Source organism: Diuraphis noxia, unplaced genomic scaffold, assembly GCF_037042655.1.
Source record: "Diuraphis noxia isolate RWA-SAM2 unplaced genomic scaffold, SU_Dnox_SAM2 contig0002, whole genome shotgun sequence".
NCBI classification, from domain to species: domain Eukaryota; kingdom Metazoa; phylum Arthropoda; class Insecta; order Hemiptera; family Aphididae; genus Diuraphis; species Diuraphis noxia.
The window spans coordinates 84,120,498-84,146,878 of NW_028301712.1; the positions used below are offsets into that span (position 1 = coordinate 84,120,498).

Consider the following 26,381-nt stretch of genomic DNA (forward strand, 5'->3'; position numbering starts at 1 on the left):
ATATTCAGAACTTCTTAGTTCATGTTTATAACGGTTTCCTGTATCAGATTATTTAGTTGACGTGCGCTTTTTACGTCTAAAATCCATATCACTACCTACGTCTCGTGACTCGTACTCTTGTCACTCGTGTACGTTTTCCATTTCCACAATATTGTAGTATACCGGGATGTGTTGCGAGTACTTGATTTGTGGGTTCGTTTCACTTTCATATTTCATTACCTATGTTTAATATATTTGTTAATTCACGTCTTTTTTCGAACTACCCATTTATAGTAATTTTAAATAAATCAGTGTGAGCTGTCTTCACTATTATTTTCATTATTTAACTCAATTAATCTAATAATGGCTGAAGTCGTAGATGACATAATTAAAACCTTAAACGAGACAAATAGTACAGACACAGAGTCCGTTCTCAAAAAAATACCAGCCACCACTGAAGGTATGCTGATTGCATACACCAGTTTAGTGGTCATGGCTTTAGTACCTATATTCTTGGGCTCGTTCCGATCAGTAGAACAACACATTAAAAATAAAGTCAGTATTTAAACTAACATATATTAATAATCTAGCCACTATACTAAAATCGTATTTCCTATTTCAGTTGAAAAAAGAAGTACCAGAGTCCATGACAGAAAAAGATGCTATGATGTTTCCAGTGATTGCTAGTGGAGCTCTCTTTACCCTCTACATCATTTTTAGGGTATTAAATATTATTATAGTTTTACAGATAATGATTATATCAAATTGTTTATGCATTATTTATTAGTATTTATAAAGTATATTTATCTTGTTTATTTTAAAAATAGGTATTTTCTAAGGAACACATAAATCTATTAGTGACTTTATATTTTTATGTTCTTGGAGTAGCAGCTCTAAGTCATATTTTAAGGTAAATTTCTATTACATTATTTACAAAACTAAATGAGAATTATCTATTCTAATTATTGCTACAATTTATATATATATTTTTTTTTTTATTCAGTACCAAATTCAGCGCTTTGTTACCAAAAAGTATACCTAAGACTAAATACCAATTGCAGTTCACAGAAGGTACTGGTGAAAACAAACATGATTGGATTAATGTAAAATGTACATTACATGATGTATTATGTTTTGTATTTTGTGCAATATTAGGGACGATATATATTTATAGCAAAGTATTATTTTATTTTTGGTTATATCCTAGTATTAATATATCTAATAATGTATATGCATTTATATATATTTTTTTAATTTTAGCATTGGATTGCAAACAATATATTTGGATTGGCATTTGCTGTAAATGGAATAGAATTGTTACACATTAATACCATTAAAATTGGATGTATCCTCTTGTGTGGTCTATTTGTCTATGATATATTTTGGGTGTTTGGTACCAATGTTATGGTTACTGTGGCCAAGTCTTTTGATGCTCCTATTAAACGTTAGTTTTAAAACTAAATATTAATAATACATAATTTTTTACATGAAATATTCCAATTTATAACACACATAGTTAAATATTTTATTTTAATCTAATTTAATTATACATTATTACAGTTATATTCCCTCAGGATTTATTAGAAAATGGTATTCTAGCTGCTAAAAACTTTGCTATGTTGGGCTTAGGTGATATTGTTATTCCAGGAATATTTATTGCATTCATGTTGAGATTTGATCAAAGGTATATAATTTTATTAAACTTAGAGTTGATGGATTAAAGAGAGTACAATTTAATATATTTTACTGTATTTTATAGCTTAAAACGTAAGACAAATACATATTTCAATGTAACATTTTTGGCCTATTTTTTGGGCTTACTTACTACAGTGTTTGTCATGCACGTATATAAAGCAGCTCAGCCAGCATTATTATACTTGGTACCTGCATGTTTAATTACTCCCATGTTGGTTGCTTTAGTATGTGGAGATTTAAAAACTTTATTCAGGTAATGTTAATATATATAGTATGTATATAAATATATTTTATGTTATTAAACACAACTATTTTTATTCTAATATGATTGATTTTAATTTTTATATTTATATGGACATAAGTCTTAAAATCTTAAACAACAAATATTATTATAATTTCTATAAGTGAATTAATATGTAATATTGAACGACATATGCTACTTTAAAACCATGATGATTTATCTATTTTTAATATAATATACTTTTGTAAATAATTTATTTTTATAAAAAATGTATCATATAGATTTATAATTATTTTACAGTTATGAAGATCATAAAATGGAACCAGAAAACTCTTCCAAAAAATTAAAATAGTATAAGTGTCAATTTTATTTTATTTTATTCTATATAAAATTATTTTCTTAGGATTATTTTTTTTTTATGAAAGTTATTGTATTATCAGAACAGAATGTATAAATAAATTGAAGGATCTGTTGACTGTTATCCATTAAATTTAATATTGGGAGACTAATAACTCAAATACATGACCTATAAAAAACATTGTTCTGTTCATTATACATTTCAACTTCCTGACAACCGTAAATATATACTTATTCAGTTGATTGTTTAAAATAAAATTCTATAAATGCAATATATTATTGGTACACATCAATTGTCTATCTTATATTATATCATTATTCATTGTATTTAATTCTTCCCTATTATAGCTTTATCAGTATATTTATGTGTGATATACTTTATAATTCTAAACATAAAACATGAATTTTAATGTTCAATTAGAATTCAGATAATTGCATAAATATTTCCCAACTATAATTGATTAGATCAATTCTGATAAAACGCATGTTTTATCATTTGTTTTAATTATATTTAAAAAAAAAAAATATGTGTTTATGTCCTTCCAATTATGAATTAGTTTGATCTCAATTTTGTGTTGAAATTGTGTTTATATTTTCTTTAAACGTTATTACTTATTGCAATTGATTATATTTCCGCCTATTATTAAAATCATATATTGTTAATATATGATATATAAATATATTATATATTTTACAAATAGGTATTGATTGCAAGTCTTTGAAACTTTGAACTCTATGTCAAATTTATTTTAATTTAAAATCTATGTAATTAAAATGTTAAATAAAAATGTATTTTTTTTTAATCTATTTAAAAACTTGTTGAATGTATTTTGTTCTTATGATTTATTATTTGAAATAAATTATTGCAATCAATTAGTTTTGATATTTATTTTTTATTATTATTATTACCTATATTATCAAATTTACTTAGTATGCAAATTGTATAGATTGTAAAATATATGCCTTTAAAAAAAAAAATGTTTACTTTTACATTTAATATACTTTCATCTGATATGTTTAATCTATACTATACTGTCTGTACCTATGTTTCAACCTTTCAACACATACATTTATGAATCTAGATATAAGTATAGTGGTATTTTCGATAAAATTACATGTCAAACACACATGCAGTCATAATTGTAAGGAATGAGATATGTAAAAAGTATAAAAGTTCAATGGTATTGTGAGAAACATGGAACCTTTACAAAAAAAGGCCACTTCTTTTATATAATATATAATAATATGTTATACCAACGAATTAAATATTAATAAGATAAACACATTAATATATTATGCACGAGTATATATTATATATAAAAAAGTGATACGAGTTATGACAACTTCAAACACCACCGTTGACGCAACCAACCTAAATCAAAAATATCCCTAGTTGTATTTTATCATAGGTTAGGACAAACGCTACTTGCGATCATCTGTTTTGAACTTTGGAGCCGAGAGTCGGACCAGAAAATTGAATTTGGCACAAGTGAACTGTTCACAACGCTTGCATAATAATACAAATTATAATGTTAAATGTAAATAATGAATAATGATACAGATATTTACCTAATTATCGAAAGTCGAAAGAAATAAAGAAAAAAGATCCTATGCTTCATTCTAGTTTTTAAAATAGGACTATAAAATTGTTAAATTTATTACTTATTTTAGAATAGCTAATTTATAATTTTATACTTATAGGTACCTACTTTTTATAGAGGCTTGCATTTTAGTTACAAGTTAACATAGGTAGAACATTATGTTCTATGATATTACAATATATCCGTATAAATAATAAATATCGCTCAAAATTTTCAATTTTCAATTTATAATAATTATTAATTATGTGTTTGGTATGAAAAAAAAAATAATATTTAATATTGTTATAGGGAGGTTATATAAGGTAACTTATACTTAATATAATTTAATCGCTGAATAGATGAAACAATCAGTAATTATTCATTATTCATTTAACCCGTCACCGGTCGCGCGGGGTATATAATTTCCAAGTTTATTTATAAGTACGTGTTTTTCCGTAATTATCTGTAATATAGTTTCGTAATTACGATTAGCTTATAAAAATCACATCATAATTCGATAATGACATTTACTTCATCGATAACTATTTTAGTTTGTTCGGTGCATGCGAGTCGAGAACAATTTATTTGTTTGGACAATATTTACCCCGCGCGACTGAAGATTAATTTATTATTTTACATTTTTTTCAATTTAAAATTTTCTCTTGATTATTATTATAAAAAACATGGACGATGTATAATTATTTATGTATATTAATTATAAGTATTGTTAGTTATAAAGTACGAACTTATATTTTAAGTATATTTCATATTATGGAAAATTTTTACCCCGCGCGACCAAAAATAAAAAAAAAATTACTCGACCAGTGACGGGTTAATATTTATTATTTACAAATTACAATATTTACATAATTAATTAAATAATAATATGATCTAAAAATCTAAGTCTTAGATTCTAGGAATTAGCATGATAAATTTAATTTGATTTATCATGGGAATTAGGATCTAATGGATCTATTCTGACTATTCTGAGTATTCTGTATTTCTGCGGTTATTTCTATGGGCATAATATCAATCGAGAGTGTCAGCTGATTACCGTTTGTCAACGTGTTAAGGCAACCACGTAAAATAACCATAGACCTTATATAAGGTCTATGAAAATAACCACGATTAAAGAATAAAGATAGTACTATCATTAATCGTGTTGCGGACGTCGTTGTCGTTCAACGACAGCTACAGACGTCTACAGACTACAATCTGAATTATACTGCTGATATCTAAATTGAAAATTCTGCCAATTCTGGGCATTGGACGTAGACAGACACAGTAGTTACTACTTGTTGTTACTTTCATTTTTGCACAGTGAAAACAACTGTATTTTAATAATAGTAGTATTATTTTGCAATAATATCGCGTTGATTGAGTACGTGTTTTTATTTATTAATTCTTCATTGTGCGTGTCAAGATATTGTTTTTCAATAACGACGTTTCGATCGTCTAGAAGAACACTTTATTTGTTCAGATGACTTGAGACGCTCAGACGGCACTGACAATGTTTGTACTAAAAATAATTGTCATCACGTCGGCAATACTCAAAATCGGCTCACCAGCAGTGCACTGTGGGTCCGATCCAGTATATGAGTTTCAGTGTCTTACCCCTGAGTGCGACAGTGCTCTAGTGGATGGTAAGTAGTTTTCAGTCTCTGTTTGGAAATTGGGATGGTGTAACATTATACTATAGCTTTAAGCTAATGTACCTATGTATTGTATTCATGCGAGATAAAATTGGAAATTATTATAGTATTTGCATGGATTTCATTTTCATGTTTTAATTAGTATACATTTGAACATTTTGTTTCATATTTTATTTACCAAGAATATTAACATGTATATTAAATAACTGTATTTTGGTATTTTGGCTATTATTCTATTTGATATTTCATACTCATAATATTTTATCTGCTTTGGATTTAGATAAAATATCAGTGGCCCGACGTCTTATTAGTCCAAAACATAATATCACCATTCTTGGTCAAAATGACGACATGTTTTTGGTCAAAAGTTTAAAGGTGAACTAATTATTTATATTTTTTTTAGCAATACACAACTTTCAAAGAAATCAGTAAAGTGTCTCATTTTTAACATTCATTCGATATAATTTGTAACACGTTTCCTTTTTTTTTTTTTAGGGTAAGATATCTAAAATCCGTAAACAAGATGTTAAAATATTACATTTAGCTAAACAGGAACACTGGAAGTTTAAAGTAAATGTTCTTAAAAAAAATTTAGAAATATGCACATCAATTACTCAAAACAAAGAAGCAAAAGATAGTGATTCCAGTATCACTCAAATAAGTACGAATACAGATGAAACAAATTTTAAGAAAAATGATGGAGTTGGTACTTCAAAAGTTCTTCAAAATGTAAACAATAATGATACTGAAAAATTTGATGATAAATTAAACAACGAAACTAATTCATTTCATTCAGATTATAATAATGATATGAATGCAAATGTAGAAATCGATAGTGAAGACGAAAGCATCAAAATTGAAAGTGAAGATGAATCATACCTAGATGTTAGTTTAGTTCAAAATCCATCAAAAATTGATAACGATATTTCTAGAAATTCAGTTGATGAAATTGCATCTACAAACGGCGATCAAATTTTAAATTCTGATCCTGTTCTTTCTATAAAAAGTTATGAAGCTAAAACTATAAGCCCCCAAACAACGCATTCATCAACTAGTGATGAACAATTAGAAAACAATCTTTCGACAGAATGTTCTTTAGATTCTTGTGTAAAAAAAGTCAAAGAAAATATTGTTACTGAAAACTCTAGAAGTATTATTTCTCCAGTGATTAAAGATGATTCTCTTCAACAAACGATAGATAACCAAATAACACAACAATCACCAAATTTAGACAAGACAGATAATTCAATTAATGAATCAATTAATAATCTGTCAACAGATAATATTAATCCAGAAATTAACTTGCAAGATAATAATAACAATGATACTCAAGAATTTATTTCGGATAGTTCATATCAAGAAGAAATAGAACTAGTAAAAACTATTCAAGAATCATCAAACATAGATAACACAGATAATTCGATTGAAAAATTAGTTAATATGGCCCCACAAATCTCAAATACAGATATTAAAATACCAGATAATAATAATGGCGTTGAAGTGTCTAATTTTAACAGTTTACATCAACAAAAAAGTAAACCCATACAAACTACTCAACAATTATCAAGTGAAGAGGAAAAAATGGATGTCTCATTACAAAACATAGTTAGTAGCAATACAGTGCTACAAGACTCAAAGGTAGTAGTTAATTTAAAAGAAAATAACAATACTAAAGAATTGAAAATGAAAAGTTCTTATCAACAAAAAAGTGAAGAAGTACAAACAGCTCAAGAATTACCCAGTGTAGAGGAAAAAACAAATGTTTTAATAAAAGAATCAGTTAGCGGTGTAAAGTCACAAAACTCCAATTCAGTAGTAGTTAATAATTATAGTACAAAACAGTTCAATAAATTCCAAGAGGAATGTATAAATTGTGATTCTTTACCAACTATCCCTGAATCAGACAATCTACAAGTTAACAGCAATAGTAAACAATCACCCTTATTAGATGTAGAAAAAGAAAAGGTAGAAATAAATAATGAAAGTAGAATTTCAAACGATTATGTTATGTCTATTGGAAACAATTTAAAAGATGAAATTATATATCAACCAGTGGTTAGTGAAACTAAAGATAATATACCTGTATTATTAAATGATCACAAAGAACCTGAATCTCAAAATAAACCCAAGGATAATTTACTTAATGTTGAATTAAATAATGATTCAGTTGATACAACAAATTCATCTCCACAGCAAGAACTACATAATGCAACTAATATTGTTCCATCTAATGATTACCATACAACAGTTGTCGATGAACTGGATGTAACTGAAGTATTAAATAAAAAATCAATTGATCAGTGTACATCAGCTGAATGTTTGCAATCTCCAAATCATGATTATAAAATTATTCAACAACAATATAATATTGAAAACAAGGAATTGCCCAATGAAATTATCCATAAAACTATGGAATATAAAAATAATGAACAGTTGAAAGAATTTGTACCTAAAAGTTTTGTGGCTTCTTTTGGTCACCCAGAAACTTGCAGTGGAGTCAATTGTCTTAATTTTAAAAGAAATGTAGAAAAAATAGTTAAGTCTCCTCAGCCTTTAAATCCAGTTCCCAAACATCTACACCCTGATGACATTTCACACTCGGCTAATATTGACTATGAAAAAGAAAAAAAGGAAAAGAAAATTATTATTAATGAAATAAAGGAGCAATCTGTAATAGAGTTGAGTCTCTTTGATCAATTTCAAAATTGGTTATCCTCTCCTACGATGATTACAATAGATTTTATTTGGAATATTTTTGGCGATAATTCTAGTGAATACAATGGTAAGTGTTAATATTATTTATATTTTAATTTTAATTTAAAAAAAGTTATGTTACAGTTTAGGTTAATTTATTTTTAATGATACATCAATATTTAATCTAATATTACATATAAGTATAAAAAGTTAAGGAACATAGCAATTATTATACAGGGTGATTTTTTTATCGAAGAACACTCATTATTTAAAAAAGTATTAAATTTTTTCAAAATATTTTTTTACGTTGTTTCAAGTTGTTAAAAAACAAACTTTTTTATTAAAAAATTATATTTTTAAATATTTTTTATCCCTATCATTTTTTAAGTTTTTTACTTTTTTGAATGACGACATAGAGTTTTAATTTCATATTCCAAAGCAGAATATTTTTCTAAGTATTTTGATTCATAAAAATCGAATTTAGGACGAGTAGTTTATGAGTTATAAGTATTTAAAGTTTAGACAAGCACTAAAAATCACTCTGTATAACATTATGTTATTATAAATACGCAAAGTTGTTCTATATAGATTTCAATATATAATATATATAATAACTTTAATAACAGCAGGATTCAATTACCTTGCCCATTTTATTAAATATTTAGCCTAACTGAATGTATAAAAAAAATATATATATATTTTAAATATTAATTAATATTACATTATTCTAAAATTAATGAACCAATTTTTAAAAAAAAATTTTAATGTGCATATTTCTTTCTTTATGCCTACTTAAGAAGTTTTGTAGATTGATTTGGATTAAAAGTTTTATCTGTATCTAACCAATCTGTTCCTGCAACCACCCATTTATAGAAATTTAATTCAGCAGTTATGAACAATCAATTTTTCTATCCATAATATTATAATTTTGTACTCTCTAATCTATGCATGTGCAGTGTCTAAATGTTTACTAACCACCTAAGTACTTAATCATTATGTATGTATGATATATAGTAAGAATATCCCACATTTTAATATATTATAAATTTAGAATGTATTTTATTTAAATATAATAATAAGTTTATTCTATTACAGATGTATATCCTGATGCTGTGGAAAATCAAGTTAGTTGAATATAAATACATATGTTTTTTTTATAGTATTATTGGCTTAAGTTCAAACTTAATAAATGATTGTTGATAAAATTTTTCCAGAAAATGTTAGACCATAATAAGAACATCAAGCATTCAGAATTGTATTTTATTGTTGTAGCTGTAGTCACATTACTATTTTCACTAATTTATTACAAATATCAAGTAAATATATTTAAATTTTAAACATACCTAATATATACTAAGTTCCCCACTTAGATTTACTAATTCCAAATAATTTGGTAAATAATCAATTATGCATTGCATAATTATTCCACCACTTACTAAATCTTTGTAGAATACTATCTATTGAATTATTTAAGTATATTTTAGAATTATAATTATGTACTACTAGTGTTACTACACATATAATATGATACAGTAGAAATCGGTTATAACTAGTTTTATGAGCCAGCTAATTTTTGTTGTTTTAACCGGTTGTTCGTTATATACACAGTCAGAACAACGAGCGTTTGTTGTTACTGATTAGAAGTAGGAATTACAACAAAAGCTAGACGATTTATATAAATAGACTATGTATTATTATTCAGAGGATGTGGTACCCGCATGTATTGTCTCCGTCTTATTAGTGCATAACATAGCAAATTTTTAGGCTCAGCAGAGCATGTGTAGTCCGGTTAGTTTAACACTTAGAATGAATTGACCTCTAATACAATTTAAAGGTAAGATTATTATCTAGAGCTTTTCATAAGCTTTTTATTATATTTTAATTTTAATGCGAGTTTTAAAATTATTTTAAGTATTTTATTATTATTAATAAATTATTTTTATATTATTTTAAGTATTTTAAAATTGTAAATTTGTTAATCTTAAAATATTCATTACTCGCTTAAAAATTAAAATATAATAAAAATCATATGAAAAGCCCTAGATAATAACCTTACCTTTAAATTCACTCTAAATTTTAAACTAACAGGAGTTCATGTGTTCTGCTGAGTGTAAAATTTGGTATGTTACTCTCTTGTAAGACGAAGACAGCACATGCGGGTATGATATCCTCGTAATTATAATTGATAATTGAAGCTTACTAGTAGTGTACAAGAATTAATTTTTAGATAATTAAATAATTATTATAGTATATAATACTATAATACTAACCTAATCAGTTTATGGTATAATTACATAATGGGAAAATTATAACAATCGGCTAATTATTGTAACGATCCCAGTCAAAAGATCAATTTAGTTAGTTAGATGGAAGATAGACAACTCTTGATGATTTATTGTAATAGTATGAATTTATTTAAGTCCAAACAGTTATTTAATGAAATTCAACTTAGTCCAAATAATATTTTAAATAGAATTTCGTCTAAGTCAAAATAATTAATTGTGGATGAGCAAGATGTGACTGAGTGTGGTGTGGTCTTCTGGTCATCCAGTCACTAGTTGTCTGACAATTGTGTCGTCAATGAGCTCCTCTTGTAGAGAGAATCCCTAATCCCCGCTAAAGTTAATATCCCTATATACCGGGTGATTCTTTTATCATTGAACACTCATTATATCAAAAATTATTAATGTTTTTGAAAATATTATTTTACATAGTTTAAAGTTGTTAAAAAACCAACGTTTTTACTAAAAAATTATATTTTTAAATTGTTTTTATCCTTATAATTTTTAAGTTTTTTACTTTTTTGAATGACAACACAGAATTTTGATTCATAAAAATTGAATTTAGGACGATTAGTTTATGAGTTATAAGTATTTAAAGCTTAGACAAGCAGAGTAGTGGACAAACATTTTGCGGGGTAACCCGGTACCATTCCACTCTGCCAATCTAAACTTTAAATATTTATAACTCATAAACTACTCGTCCTAAATTTGATTTTTATGAATCAAAATACTTAGAAAAATATTCTGCTTTGGAATATGAAATTAAAATTCTATTTTGTCATTCAAAAAAGTAAAAAACTTAAAAAATGATTAGGATAAAAAATATTTTCAAAAGCATTAGTAATTTTTGAAATAATGAGTGTTCAACGATAAAAGAATCACCCGGTGTATCATATTCATGGTCATAAAGCGAGCGGGCTACACGCGCCACACAGCCGGATGTCCCTTGCATATTTATTTGATAGTGAGATACCCGTTTACGCAAAACACACATTTCCAGCTTGACCTACTTTAATGAATATTCATATGAGTAGTGATAGTAGAATTATTATTACTATTAATATAATTTTTGTCATCACATCGTTGCACTCTATCACTTATTATTATGAATTTATAGGTAAAGTCACAGCTCGCTACATTATAACAAAATATTTATTTTATAACTCAATGTATTTTACTTGTTATAGCCGATAACTTATAATAACCATACTCGTTGTAAATGTATATTTTAACATATAATCATATAAGCTAGTGCCAAGACCTATCATTTTACTTATTGAAAGCTGTATAATGCTTTAAGCAATGCTTGTCATAGTGATTTCTACTGTAATCAATTTTAAATTAAATATTGATTTATTATAAACTAAACTAATTATTTTCACTGTTTTTGTTAGCATTTGTATCTATTTTTAGTATATAATTGGTTGTACAGTTTTAATTTTTTGTTAATTTTTCAGAATGGAACATATGAAAATCATTTGTTGACATTACTAGCAGCTAAAGATCAGAATTTGTTAATTATTGAAAAAGAATTACTTTTATTGAAAGAATCAAACTCTGGAAGTGCACAATTAGTATGTGTTTTATTATCAAGGTTCTATTTAAATGCTTGTTGATGTACTTTAATTAATGATTTCTTTTTTTTTTAGAGAACAGAGAGAATTTCTGAAATTGAATCATTGAGTGATCAATTGACTAAATCAGAGGTGGTTATCTTAATTAATATTTATTAATAAAGTATTTAACACAATTAACAATCTTATATATTTAGGATATCATATCGTCTCAAGCCATACGAATAGAAAATCTTGAACAAGAAATTGTAGAATTAACTGAAAATGGTATGGAAATGCATACACTATTATCTTCTGCATTAGAATCTAGTACAAAAAATAAAGAACAATTAAATACTTTAAAATCAAAATTGGTTGATTCAGAAAATTTGATAGCAGCTCTTACAAAAAAAGTAAAATCACAACTTATTTATTCAAAAGAGTTTAATATTTTTTACCATTCATTTATTTTTTTCATACTTAGAATTTTGAAAAATCTTCAGAATTAGAAAAAAGAATTGACTCTGAAAAAACTCTTTCAATTACCGTTGAAGAATTAACTAATAAGAATACTAGATTAGCTGAAGACAATGATAAACTGTCTTTACAATTGGAAGAAGTAAGTTCAATGAGCTTTTTAAATATAGCTTTAAGTTGATAAATTATTATCTATTTAAAACTTACAATATAAACAGAAAAGCTTGTTTTGATATTCTTTTGAAAACTTGTATTATTCTATTTCTATATATAATTAATTTTTATTTTATTTGCCTTACTCATTACATAGTATATATTGTAAGAAAAGAGATGTTTGATATTTGATACGCATAAAGCATATTAGTTCATTGGTCCTGACAAAAAATCGAGCTACCAGTCACTATTGACTAAATATAATGTTAAATTGTTTGTAATAATTGGTGAAACGAAATAATAAAATATTACTTGTATTTTATTGTTTGACATAATAATGTATTTCACTACATATCATACATGTTAGATAATTATAATAATCATTAATTTGACAATAATGATTGTGTTCAACAATTATTAATATATATATAATATTACAACCCTGTTTTTGCTTCCTCAACAAATTTTTCATGCACCATCTGTTGACTGCCTTCCTGGGAGTTTAAACCATATTTTGTTATACATTGTGTTTCTATCACATTCAATTATGTTCATTATGTTTATATTACATTCAATAATTGTTCATGATTATTATAGTTGGAACTCAAAGCCAAATTATATAAATATAAAAGTTGACTTTGAAATACCCCCTATTTTTTAGATTTAGGCCAGACCAAACTTGGTGTTTTGTAACTTCTATGATTTTGTCATTAATGAAAAAAAAATACTTTTTTAGTTTGCTACTGATTAAAAAATAATAATTTAAGGTTGAGCGATTTCTTATAATTGTTGATGCTGATCTGATACAACAAATATTGTAACACCATTTTTAACCTACATACAAGTATAGCTTTATGGTTCCAAAATAGATGATCTACATAATACATCTATTTTTAAAACACCAATTTTTGAACATTCTTTAGAAGTATTAAATTTATCAACCATTAATTGTTGATACTTAAATATTTTTTAGGTTATTGCTAAGAATATGGCAAAAGAATCAAAATTACAATCTGAAGTAAATAATTTACAATTTGAATTGGACAATCAAACTTATGATTTGATGACTGCAAAAAATGAAGCTTTATTGTCTAAAGAAGCTTTACAAGATATTATGTCGCAGAAATTTAATCTAGCAGATAGCAAACAATTTTTATCTGCAATTAAATTATCTGCTGAACTCAAATCTGCTAAACAAATGTCTGAAGGATACAAACAAAAATTGAATGAGGCTTTAAAATCAAATCAACAGGTCTTAGGTTAGATATACTAAACACTTTGATAATAATTTTTAATCATATGTTTTAACAAGCATAAATAGAATGATTATAATTGATTATTACAGATCATATAGAAGTTTTGAAAACTGATAAAACGGATTTAGAAAACAAATGTACAAAATTAGAAACAATAAATGAAGAATCTGTAAACAAATTGAATATTCTAACAAAGTTTTTTAAAGAACAAGAACAAGAGTACCTTAAGTATGGATAACTAAAAAAGATTTTTTCATTTTCATATTTATATATTTTCAGTTTTAAAAGTAAAATTTTATTTTAAGAGTTATTTTAAGTATGCTATTATGCAATATTTGTTACAGGCAAATTAATGAGAAAGCATTGTTATATAATGATAAAGAAGGGGAATCTAGCGAACTTAATGAACATATTAAATCTCTTAACCAAGAAATTTTCAATTATAAGTGAGTACTAGATTAATTTCTCTACAACAAGATACTCAAAGATAATAAAAAGGTTATTTTCTTGGACATCATAAATTAAGATTTTGTTATTCATGGTTATTGTGGATAAAAATACAATAAAAATTACTCATTAAAAATGCTTTAATTTTCTACTTCAGCATATTTTTTGAAACAAAACTGAATCTAGTTTGAACTTTAAGGTTCAAAAGTAAAAATTTCAGCTTAATGCAAAAACAGTTTTCCCATAAGTTGATATAAAATCAGTTGAAGAATATTGAAAATATATAACATATAATTATTTAAAGTTCAAGTATTCAAAATTTATTAAATTGAAAATGTACAAATTATTTAGTTAAAATAAGTCTACCTAGACTGACGAACCATTTCAGCTTAGAATGGTTTTTGTATACAATGAGACTATATCATTAAATTTAAATTTAATACCATATTTTACAGTGACCCACTTATAACCTACTGTATAGCAGAGGTCATCCACTTACCCACTTTTTTGTTTTAAAATAAAAATTTTAAATGTAGGTAATTAATTTAAATTTATGTTGTTTTTTTCTAGATCAGAAATTCAATCATTAAAGAAAGAAATAACTGATCAAGAAACTAGTTTTAAAGTTCAAATATCTGCGGCAGATAAAAAAGCCAGTGATTATTGGGTAAGTTTATTATATTTAATTTTATCATATTGTCAGTACAAAATATTATTGTTTTTTTTCCAAAGATATCATTCAGGCAAGCTGAGAGGAAACTTAAAGAAATGGAACTCGAAACTGCACAACTAAGAAATAAGTTGACCATGGTTGATAAAAAATTAGAAAATGGTGCAAGTAAGTTTAATTTATAACAAGATTCAAATAAAATAAAAGTTGATTTTTCCTAATTTTTTTAATTTGCAGAAAGCATAGATTCGTCCAAAGATTTTGAAGATGAACTCTTGGACATACCATTACCAACTGTGTCTCCTGATTTCACATTACTTTCGTTACTTGATTTTGAGCCACCTCCTCCAATTTTAACTAACCAACGGTTACCACCACTTGGCGCTTTGGGTCAAGCTCCTAGTCCACCAGCTCCTTTATCTAGGAGGCATAATCGATCACTTTCACCTGGTTCTCCACCACCTTTACAAAGGTCTTCTGCATTTCGGCCATTGGCTCAAAGATATAACTATATGAATCGAGAAAGTAAGATATTGTGGCTTAAGAGTACGTAACAGTGGTATTTGTTGTCTCTGTCTTACCAGTGCGTAATATAGCAAATTTACGCTCAGCAGAAAACTTGTAGCTCTACAGTACATTAAAAATGCTCATAACTCGGTTAAAAATTGAATTATCGTAAAAAACCAATGTACAAACACAGATAATGTTTGTACCATCAAGTTTCATAATAGGTCGATTCACTGTAATTTTTAAACTAAATGAGCTACAAGTGTTCTTCTGAGCGTAAATTTGCTACATTACGCACTGGTAAGACAGAGACAACAAATAGCACTGTTATGTACTCTTAATAGTATATAAAAATCTAATTGATAAATTTTTATATTCTAGATTCATTGGGTCATTCAGTTGAATCACTTGACAAATAACTATATTTTGCACATATTGTTACTATTATGATATGCAAATTTCTGAAATTATTTTCAGAATTATAGTTTTTGCTAAGATTATACGTTGAATTAATATTGGTGTATATCATTAAATTCAAATTTATTTTTATTTACTAATTTTTTTTTTTTTTTTTTTGGGGGGGGGGGGTTCTATGCTTATACATTTCTAACAATTGTTATATTTTGTTTCACTTGTAAAGTTGTAAGTAATTTCACTGTAATTTTATGCATTTTTAAACTATTCATATAACTACAACACTTAATGTGTATAAAAAGAAAATTTATTTGAAGCATATTATAAGAAAATAAATGGTTAAAAGTTGGTTCCCTAATAAAGAATTTCTGTACATTAAATCAGCTGATCATAGTTTAACTACCACGAAAATGTATTTGGTAGTATTGTATAAATTTAATCAATTCTGCTTGTTGCTTTAGAGCAAAATTCTAGTGTGTAAACACATCTCTAAGAGCTTCACTAATTTTCAACATTGACTGACGAAAAAAGAAATATATATTTTTGTAGGGTAAGGATTAATATTAATGTTGTTTCTAAGTATATTAAATTCTCTATTACTACTGTAATATATTTTGTAAAATATTAATAAGGATTTGGAATAGCAATACTGTTAAAAATATTTTTTTAATTATAAGTATGTTATTAGAACTATAGGATTAAACCCTAATTGCCATTCCAACTCAATGTAAAATAAACTTTTATTTAGTAATATAATATTTGTTTAACATATTTTATAGTTATTTTAAGATTTACATGTTAATTCAAAACCATAACGTTGCCTATGGTAACATCAGGTAAATTTTCTGTAAATTTTATTTTCATTATTATTATTATTATTATTATTATTATTATTACTATGTACTATAATTGTTAATGGTTATTACTTATTTATATTAAAAATTACTTTAACCAAAATCACTATAATTTAATTCCAAATAATACTAACCTTGTAAAGTTAAAAGACAATAGTAATGTTCTATTCAATATATACAACAATTTTATTAAGCAGATTGTGGACTATCCGTCTTCTCTACCACTGACGGTTGATTATACAACAGACAAATAGCAATAACAGAGTAATTCTGTGGTCATAATCTACAAGAAATTGTAGTCATTGTTATTTACTTAGACAAATTTGGGTATATTATATTCTCAAGCTTATAAGTCAATATATATTGACAAAAACCATAAAACATGATTAGGTATGATAAACTTTGTTACTCCAATACAATATGTCATAAAAACTCTGAGATATTAAAAATAATAAGAAACTCAATTTATTTGACAAACAATACAATCATATTTTTGCAACTGTCTCATAAATTCATCAAGGCTGCGCACCAGCATGGCTACATCCAGTACAAATATTGACACTGTAGTACTGCGCCACCATGGCAAATTAATTTGTCCTGTGAGCCACTATAATGTGCACTAAGTATACCTATACTATTTTAACTCATAATGACATAGTTACAATGTTACATTATGGTACAACTAGATGTTAAATTTTAAAAAATGAACATGTAGATTCCCTTATTTCATACCAGTATTACAACATAATATTAGTTTTAGATGAACTCACAAAAGTAACTAAAAGTTATAAAATACAACTTACCTATATAGTAAAAAGTTTATATTTACAATTTCAATTAGCTTGGGGTTTGATTAAATATAAAAGCAGATTAAATTGGTTAAATTAAATTAAGAATTTATCTAAAGGTTTATTTTATTGGGAGTTAATGATCTATTGAAGAATTACATATTATTTTTATTAATTATAATAATAATATATAAACATATAAATTGGGCAAGTGTATTATAATACTATTCAGTAGATACTACTTTATTACCAATAAATTATATTATTATATTATCCTTTTTTAATAATAGGTACTTAGGTATATTTAAAGGAACAATTTTTAAACTAGGTAGCAGGTGTATAGGTATTTTGACAAATTTGTTTATTACATTTTACATACCTAATATAAAAACATAAATACCTTTACATGTTGTTTAATAAAATAGTTTTATGAAGCTTTTGTCTTTTGCTAGCAACCTTCATTGTTGAAGAAATTAATATTTTGCTAGAAGAGTGTAATCTTATATTTAAATATGTGAGAAATTAGGTTGATTAATTTAATTTTGTGAGGTCTTGCATGTCTGTTAGATTTAGATAGTATAGATAGATCTGTACAGGAGTTAACATATTATGTACAGTGATTAAACTGCATAACTATTTTCTATAAAAAAGAGTGTAAATGAATAATGAGTTATAATAGTTTTATTGTATAAATAATATATATTGTATATAGCTAATAAATAGAGTTAGGATGTTGATGAATATTGCATTTTTTTTCCTTTGATTCTATACAATAATGCTATCCTAGCTAAAAAATTGTTTCATGCTCCCTTGATGCAGAATAATCTAATTTTTTGGCATTTTTAGCTATAAATGCATTTTTTGTTTTTAACGTCATTTTTTCATCTTTTAGGACATTTTTTGTACCAGGTGGGGCATTTTACTCAAATTATAGATTTTAGTGTAAATGTTACACCCAAGTTTGGAAACAAATTTAATTTATTTAAAATCTAACTTTGGATTTAGACAAGTAGTTAAAGATAATTTTATTATTATTACTGTGTGGTTTTTGTTGTAATTACATTTATCGTGTTCCGATAAGATTTACTCTTAGAAAGAGTTTTTTTTAGTTTTTAGCTTTGAGTGTTATAGGTATCACAGATTATCAGGGCCGGATTAAAGGGGGGGCAGAGGGGGCATCTGCCTCCGGGCGCAAGATTTTAAAGGCGCAAAGTTTTGAAATATTGTGGGTACCATTTAGAGTGAAAAAACTATTAGCGATTACGACAGTGTACACGGCGCGCAAACTCACATACGCGTTTTCACGAATTTACCGATATCTGAATTACAAATAATAACTACAATCACAGAGTCCGCGCAATAATAATAATTAATAATTAAATAAATATTAAATCATGTTTACAAAATTGTTATTTTAATAAAATGAATTTAATGAAAATGTATTTACATTGTTTAGGTATATAGTAATATTAAAAAGATTGTTTTCATATAATTTTAATATATTTCTAATATTATATAATAAATGCCAAATTATAGTAAAACAATGTTATGTTTATGTATTATTAAAAAGTAGTTCTTAATTTTAGGTAGGTTTGCCCCGGGGCGCCAAAAATCTTAATCCGGCCCTGCAGATTATATTATTATCTATGGTTATATATTGATGAAACAAGTGTTCTTTCAGACATACGCCGATCATACACGCTTATCGAGTACTTATTATATTTATAAATTGTATGGAATAAATATATTTATAATTCATATTTTAAATTACTATTACACCCATTATTACACACATATTTCTAATAAAAATTACTATTTAAAAATACGTTTTTCACTTGTTTAATTAGTTTTTAGATAATTTTTAAGGTCAGTTTTGAATTTTTTTTGGTGCATTTTTGTGTGTTTTTCAGATCATCAACATCCTAAGCCTAACTCTAATAATAAATAATAATATACCTATTATCATTGATTATAAATAGTACTACTTATAATCAATGCTATTATATGATTGTTAAAGAACAACAGACTGGTTTTAACAAATAATTCTTTTATTGTTTAAAATTTTAAATAATATATTTAAACTCTAAAGAATTTACACTACGTAAATATTTTATTCAAAAAAACGTATTTTTTAAAATATACAATTATAATTTATTGTGACAAAATCACAAAAATCAATATCCATGACAAAAAAAATTAAAATACATTTAAAATATTTTAAACAAGAATTCAAATTTTGGTGGGATTATTAAATTTTAAATTTTACTATATAGTTGGCAATCTAGTCTATTTTTATTATCTATATCTGTGGTATGGCTTTCGTAACCATGGAAATAACTAATAATTCATAAGACCTCGTTAATCATTAACATTATAACATTTTCATTTTGTGTTCTACTATAATTGAAGCATATTTTGTAATTTAAAAACTTATCAAAATGAGTCGATTATTCAAGAAAATCAGCTCGATTAGCTGTAAGTATAAGTTCGTTAGTTAAATCTCAAAAATAAAAGTATTATTTTAATTGTGTGTTCATTTATGTTATATAGCAATCATCATTGAAGCAGCCAGACCAAACATAAAAACTTTTGCGAAATACGCAAAAGTAGAGTTAACACCTCCAAAATTATCCGACTTGCCGGAAATAAAAAATGGGATTTATAAAATGACACAAACAGCTCGAACTGGATGTTGGAAAAATATTACCGTTAAGGTTAGTTCATGAGACACCTATCTTAAATGTTCGTATTAAAAACTAAATTAGGCATAAATTTGGTCCCACGCGAATTTTGCAATTTTTATTAGAAAACCTATGTATTTCAATGAGTTTAGAACGATGATGCAAAAATTAGTTGGCGCAAACCATTATTTTGGAAGTTATAGCTTAGTTATAGATTGAGAGTTTTCGGCCCACCGAGATTTTAAATTTCTATCGCCCCCCTAAGTCAATAACTTCTTCATTATTAATACTTTGAAGTAAATCATTTTAAATCCCATTAATTGTTGCACGTTGGACGATATTCCGATAATAGTGGGAAAACCCATACAATGATAATTACGGTCTATTGGAATATATTTATTTGTATAAGCAGGAAGTCAGCACACTTCTATTTATTATTTACTTGGTACATACTTTAACGCTAGGCTCTATTGCAGCGTGTGTTATTGATTGACAATTCTTGTGAATTAAATAACCAATACACTATTATACGTCAGTATTATACAGCTGACGCATTTATCGTTTTAACCGTGATTTTAGATCTATATTTTACTATATCACTATCTAAAAATACTAGACTACTTTTGTCCAAAAATATAAACGGCCCAAATTTTACGCGGCCCATCGAAATTTTCTCGGTAGCTCACCGGTTCAATCTTGGCCTGCAAAGCCCAATATGTGCGCATGTGTATATACGTATAATGGTAAAGTTTGGAAGGCTATAACTTCCAAAATAATGGTTTACGCCAACTAATTTTTGCACCATCGTTCTAAACTCGTCGAAATACACAGGTTTCCGATTAAAAATTGCAAAATTCGCACGATACCTAAACTAGATTTGTTCCTCAATCATTTCTATTGAATAATTGTGTACAGTTTTATTTATTGAAATCAAATATTTTGTAGTATAATAAATTTGTTATGCATGCCGTATTATTAATACTTAAATTTAAAATATATCTTGTTTTTAAGTACCTATCAAAATGTTTACTTATTTTAAATATTTCATTATATTTTATAGGATGCTACTGTCCAATCGTTCATTGCTCTGGAAGTTTATATGTGGTTCTACGTCGGTGAATGTATAGGAAAGAGGCACCTAATTGGTTATGACATCAAGTTATAAATAATATATTACCTAAATATATTTATTCGGCATATTTCTAGTTTAGCTCGTAAGCGATTTTCTACAGTTATATAAATAGTAAATGATAAACACAGTATTTTTTTTGTATTATTCCTTATTTTTATTTCTAAAAATCATAGGTATCCTACAATCATTGCAATGGAATGCCTTCTAAAATGATTCCTCTTACTCTATATTGTTCTTTATTTTAAGATGAAATTTAAGGTTTTTTAATTTCTAGACTAATTAATAAAAACTAATATTCAAAATGAACGTATTAGATGCAGATAATTTTAATAAATTAACGAATCTAGATAAAATATTAATTTAGCCTATACTTGCTTTATTACTTAAGCCTACTATTAACAACATGTTCACCAATTAAAAATTGTAAAAAACATTTTATATATATTTCATAGTTAAACAATGATTTTATACTGAGCGAACAACATTTATTACATTATAACTCAATGATTATACTATTATTTTATAATTATAGGATGCAGTGATCATTAATAATAGATTAAATAAATTATATTATAAATATTGTTCAATCAGCTATAAAATATTATCTGTAATTAAATATTTAAATACTGGAGAATTATATTTACTTAAGCTAGAAAAATGTATTACATAATATATAGGGTGTCCCACAGAGATCTGAAAAATGAAATAAATTTTGTTTCTAATCAATATTTTTAAAAAATTTCTTTTAAATATAGTTCATAGACACTTGCGCTACATTTTTAGAATACATTTTTATTTTTTAATACTGAAAATAAAAAACTTAAAAATTGATAAAATTTTTTTCGAAATATTTAATATAACCAATTTGTAAATCTGATTTTTAGAAAAATTTATATGGTAAAAACACTTAATTAAGTCAAAAGGCTGATTTTTTTAAATATCAATATTTTCGTTAGGTAAATTATAGTAATTTATAGCTTATAGGTACATCACATATTATTAAAATAAAAATGCAATAAAAAAAATAATTATATTTTAACATGCACCTATTTAAAAATTTTCTTATAAAATATTTTTAAAAAACTTTATATTATTTGAAATTAAAATGTTTCTAACATAAACTAGATCGTAATTTATTTAACGAAAATATTGGTATTTAAAAAAATTGTAAAAAATCAGCCATTTGACTCAAATAAGTGTTTTTACCATATACATTTTCCTAAAAATCATATTTACAAATTGGCTATATTGAATATTTCGAAAAAAAATTTTATCAATTTTTAAGTTTTTTATTTTCAGTTAGCCATATAATATATATTTGTATAATAAGAGTTGTATGCTGCTTTTTTAGACCAAATTTAGACACGGTTCCTGTTGTAAATATCATAAAAGGTAGGACAAAAAATTTATTATGAACCATAGACCGCAGTGCCCTTGAATGTGCTTGTAGTGCCCCTATTACACAGTTCGGGAACTGCTAATTTAATCTATTCATTAGTTAGAACTGTTTTTTTATAATGCTGATTTGCTTTATGCTATTCTTTAACATTGTGTTTAAAAGTTATAATATAAAATACAAATTAATTAAAGACGGATAAATTAAGTTTCTTAACCCTAATATACTTAAAATTCCTCTATACATATACAGGGTGATTGATTTATCAAACAACACTTATAATTTAAAAAAGTATTGACTTTTGTAAATTATATTTTTAAATATTTTTGATTCATATAATTTTTTTAATTTTTTAGTTTTTTGAACGACAACATAGAGTTTTAATTTCATATTCCAAAGCAGAATATTTTTCTAAGTATTTTGATTCACAAAAATCGAATTTAGGACAAGTAGTTTATGGGTTATAAGTATTTAAAGTTTAGACAAGCAGAGTAGTGGACAATTTTGCGGGGTACCACTCCACTCTGCCATTCTAAACTTTAAATACTTATAACTCATAAACTACTCGTCCTAAATTCGATTTTTGTGAATCAAAGTACTTAGAAATATATTCTGCTTTGGAATATGAAATTAAAACTCTGTTGTCGTTTAAAAAACTAAAAAAACTTAAAAAATTATATGGATAAAAAATATTTTGGAAAAAGTCAATACTTTTTTAAATAATGAGTGTTTGATAAAGAATCACCCTGTATGTCTGCGAAGTGTGCAATGGACGTAAATGATGTCAAGTACTCAAGTTTAACTACATTTCTCTATGATCAAAGATGTACGTGTATAAAATTTAATGGTATTGAAGAAGAATGTAAACATCCAGAATAAAAACTGAATTTGTAGTGCTTAAGTTTACCATTAGCAACATGTTTACCAGCTGAAAATTGGAAAAATATTACGTACAATCTACATAATATTTTATATGCTGATCGAACAATATTTATAATATCATTTATTTAATCTATTATCAATTATTACTGTATACCATAATTATAAAATAATATTGTAATCATTGAGTTATAATATAATAATTAATATTATTCGATTAGTAAAAAATCATTGTTTAGTTATTGAATATATCTAGAATGTTTTTTACAATTTTTAGTTGGTGAACATGTTGTTCATGTTGTTAATAGTAGGCTTAAGCAATAAAGCAAGTATAGGGTAAATTAATATTTTATCTAGTTTCCTTACTTTATTAAAATTATCTGCATCTAACATGTTTATATTGAATATCAGAATATGTATTATAATTATTAATTAATTAGTCTAGCAAGTAAAAAACCATAAAATTTCATCATAAAATAAAGTACAATATAGAGTAAGAGGAATCATTTTAGAAGGCATTTCATTGTAATGATTGTAGGATATGATTTTTACAAATAAAAATAAACTGTGTTTATCGTTTACTATTTATATAACTGTAGAAATGTTTACATGTGAATTTGAATTATAAAAATGTTGTATTCCTACAAAATAATATAATTTCCAGATACAAAATACATGTACACAATCTGAAGAAGGATTATTTACATTAAATTACCGAAATTTAATTATAACTTGATGTCATAACCAATTAAGTGCGTCTTTCCTATACATTAGAATACACGTAGAACCACATATATACTTGTCTTCAAGAGCGATGAGTGATTTGAGTGTAGCATCCTGCCATCCTATAAAATATAATAAAATATTTAAAATAAGTATAAATTATTATAAGTACTTAAAAACAAAATATATTTTGAATTCAAGTATTAATAATATGGCATCCATAACAAATTTATTATACTATAAAATATTTGATTTCAAGAAAATAAAACTATACACCATTATTAAATTTAAAACATTTCAATTGAAACTATAGATAAATTAATTCTATTATATTGTTTAAAACTTAAAATTATTGAATTATTTAAATGTTTACTTTCAAGAATAAAGGTATTTTGGACGTTTTCTCATTTAACAGGGTATGTAACATTAAGTAATTGAATAACTATTTAAAATATAATATATTTTTTAATACAAATATTTAAGATAGGTGTCTCATGAACTAACCTTAACGGTAATATTCTTCCAACGTCCAGTTCTAGCTGTTTGCATCATTTTAGAAATCTCATTCTTTATGTCTGGCAAGTCCGATAATTTGGGAGGAGTTAACTCTAATTAGCGTATTTTACAAAAGTTTTTAAGTTTGGTTTGACTGTGGCAATGATTCCTATATAACATCAATAAACACACTATTAAAATAATACTTTTGTACCTAATAATGCTCACGCCAACTAAGCGAATTTGGAGACATATTGCCCACGGTGACTTTAAATACGGCCGTAGCACCAGTAGAATACGTCGGATTGGTACGCAAGCCGAAACGTCCGACAACCACAAAAATAAAAATAAAAAGCGGGAAAGTGGGTATCGCTCTGCTGTACATTAGGTGGTGGGGTGAATCTCTGACTAGGGTAGGTTAGATTTGAATGCAATGATAGGTATCATTGTATACGAAAAACGATTCTGAGGTTAGGTTATAGGTTCTTCTGAACGGAGATGATTTGTCAGTCTAGGATAATATATTATATTTAAATATTGTCATATATTCTATTTTGAAACAAATATTTTATTTTTCAATTAGAACGCCTTTTGCATAAGGTATGGTTAATCAATTTTTCCAAAAACATTGCATATAGTTATCATAATTCATAATACCTCATATTATCATATAGATATTATATAATACATATACCTGGTTTGAGGATAAATCGTCATCATTACACGATCAACTTAAGTCGAACATTTTTGAAAATTGCATGGTGGATAGAATATACTTATATAAACATTCGGTGAAAATTTCATGTATCTATGGTCATTTGTTTTAAAGTTACATCAAAAACCAAAATCGATTTTGTCGAAAACTGATTATGCGTAAAATTTCCCGTTTTTCCCTTAATTTTGAGTTTGTTTGTCCCGATTATTTAGAAAAACATTAAAAAAACCCCAAAGTACCAACTAGTTTCACTTTCTGATCGGATAAGGTACTGAAGTCAAAAATCGAAGCACTTTTACTGCCCCAAAACGTGATGACAGACACAAATAAAAACATTCATGGTTTTCAAGAATTTTCGTCAATATTTGAACTTCAAATGCTAGTAAAAAAAAATTGTGCCGATGTATTCTTATAATTTTTTAATTACTATAAGAAAAACTTATGAGGAACTTTGTATTCAATTTTCAATTTTTTTGATATGGCTAAAAAAATTTAATCGTCACTTCAACTAAAAATTTTCATAAAAATTGAAAATTTCAGTTGTCTATAAATATCTCAAAAAAAGTCAAAATATTTTGAAAATTAAATCATGTAAAGAAAATGCTAATCTTATAATAACTGGTAAAATTTTCAAGTATCTATTGTGACTTATGATTTTTAATTTTTTTTTTTAGCTACAATAAGAACAACTCATAAAGAACCTTGTATTAAATTTTCAAGTTTTTTTGGTCATCCAAAATTTTTTTCCAACACTTCAAAAA

General features: G+C 25.7%; 3 protein-coding genes and 1 pseudogene across 4 annotated transcripts; 3 read left to right on the forward strand and 1 right to left on the reverse strand.

The window, feature by feature from the left end:
• Positions 1 to 76: 76 nt before the first annotated feature.
• LOC107165705 (signal peptide peptidase) lies at positions 77 to 2,454 on the forward strand. Its single transcript, XM_015514062.2, has 8 exons — positions 77 to 534; positions 602 to 700; positions 807 to 889; positions 983 to 1,157; positions 1,240 to 1,423; positions 1,540 to 1,663; positions 1,739 to 1,927; positions 2,216 to 2,454. The coding sequence occupies exons 1-8, from the start codon at positions 343 to 345 to the stop codon at positions 2,265 to 2,267; spliced, it is 1,098 nt and encodes a 365-aa protein (XP_015369548.1). The 5' UTR covers positions 77 to 342; the 3' UTR covers positions 2,268 to 2,454.
• A 2,561-nt stretch (positions 2,455 to 5,015) lies between these two features.
• Positions 5,016 to 16,100, forward strand: Tango1 (transport and golgi organization 1). The gene is made up of 16 exons (XM_015514076.2): positions 5,016 to 5,495; positions 5,785 to 5,879; positions 6,000 to 8,286; positions 9,294 to 9,322; positions 9,413 to 9,514; positions 11,938 to 12,054; positions 12,130 to 12,186; positions 12,252 to 12,446; positions 12,518 to 12,652; positions 13,637 to 13,922; positions 14,009 to 14,147; positions 14,264 to 14,365; positions 14,937 to 15,033; positions 15,099 to 15,204; positions 15,274 to 15,561; positions 15,925 to 16,100. Exons 1-16 carry the CDS (start codon positions 5,363 to 5,365, stop codon positions 15,960 to 15,962), a joined length of 4,206 nt encoding a protein of 1,401 aa, XP_015369562.1. The 5' UTR covers positions 5,016 to 5,362; the 3' UTR covers positions 15,963 to 16,100.
• Positions 16,101 to 19,856: 3,756 nt separating this feature from the next.
• Positions 19,857 to 21,542, forward strand: LOC107171673 (ATP synthase F(0) complex subunit g, mitochondrial-like). Its single transcript, XM_015521921.2, has 3 exons — positions 19,857 to 20,074; positions 20,150 to 20,313; positions 21,341 to 21,542. Exons 1-3 carry the CDS (start codon positions 20,038 to 20,040, stop codon positions 21,443 to 21,445), a joined length of 306 nt encoding a protein of 101 aa, XP_015377407.1. The 5' UTR covers positions 19,857 to 20,037; the 3' UTR covers positions 21,446 to 21,542.
• A 2,651-nt stretch (positions 21,543 to 24,193) lies between these two features.
• Positions 24,194 to 25,158, reverse strand: LOC107165704 (ATP synthase F(0) complex subunit g, mitochondrial-like; annotated as a pseudogene). Its single transcript, XR_016190101.1, has 3 exons — positions 25,134 to 25,158; positions 24,915 to 25,074; positions 24,194 to 24,524 (listed from the first exon to the last, which is right to left on the reverse strand). The product of XR_016190101.1 is annotated as an ATP synthase F(0) complex subunit g, mitochondrial-like (transcript).
• Positions 25,159 to 26,381: the final 1,223 nt, after the last annotated feature.

Bases quoted from the DNA above. Each gene is read 5' to 3' on its own strand.
- LOC107165705 (XM_015514062.2), top strand. From the start codon at position 343: ATGGCTGAAGTCGTAGATGACATAATTAAAACCTTAAACGAGACAAAT. The intron at 535-601 runs GTCAGTATTTAA...TTCCTATTTCAG, and splicing joins AACAACACATTAAAAATAAA to TTGAAAAAAGAAGTACCAGA. The intron at 701-806 runs GTATTAAATATT...TTTTAAAAATAG, and splicing joins CCCTCTACATCATTTTTAGG to GTATTTTCTAAGGAACACAT.
- Tango1 (XM_015514076.2), top strand. From the start codon at position 5,363: ATGTTTGTACTAAAAATAATTGTCATCACGTCGGCAATACTCAAAATC. The intron at 9,515-11,937 runs GTAAATATATTT...TTAATTTTTCAG, and splicing joins TAATTTATTACAAATATCAA to AATGGAACATATGAAAATCA. The intron at 14,148-14,263 runs GTATGGATAACT...TATTTGTTACAG, and splicing joins CAAGAACAAGAGTACCTTAA to GCAAATTAATGAGAAAGCAT.
- LOC107171673 (XM_015521921.2), top strand. From the start codon at position 20,038: ATGAGTCGATTATTCAAGAAAATCAGCTCGATTAGCT. The intron at 20,075-20,149 runs GTAAGTATAAGT...TATGTTATATAG, and splicing joins GAAAATCAGCTCGATTAGCT to CAATCATCATTGAAGCAGCC. The intron at 20,314-21,340 runs GTTAGTTCATGA...TATATTTTATAG, and splicing joins GGAAAAATATTACCGTTAAG to GATGCTACTGTCCAATCGTT.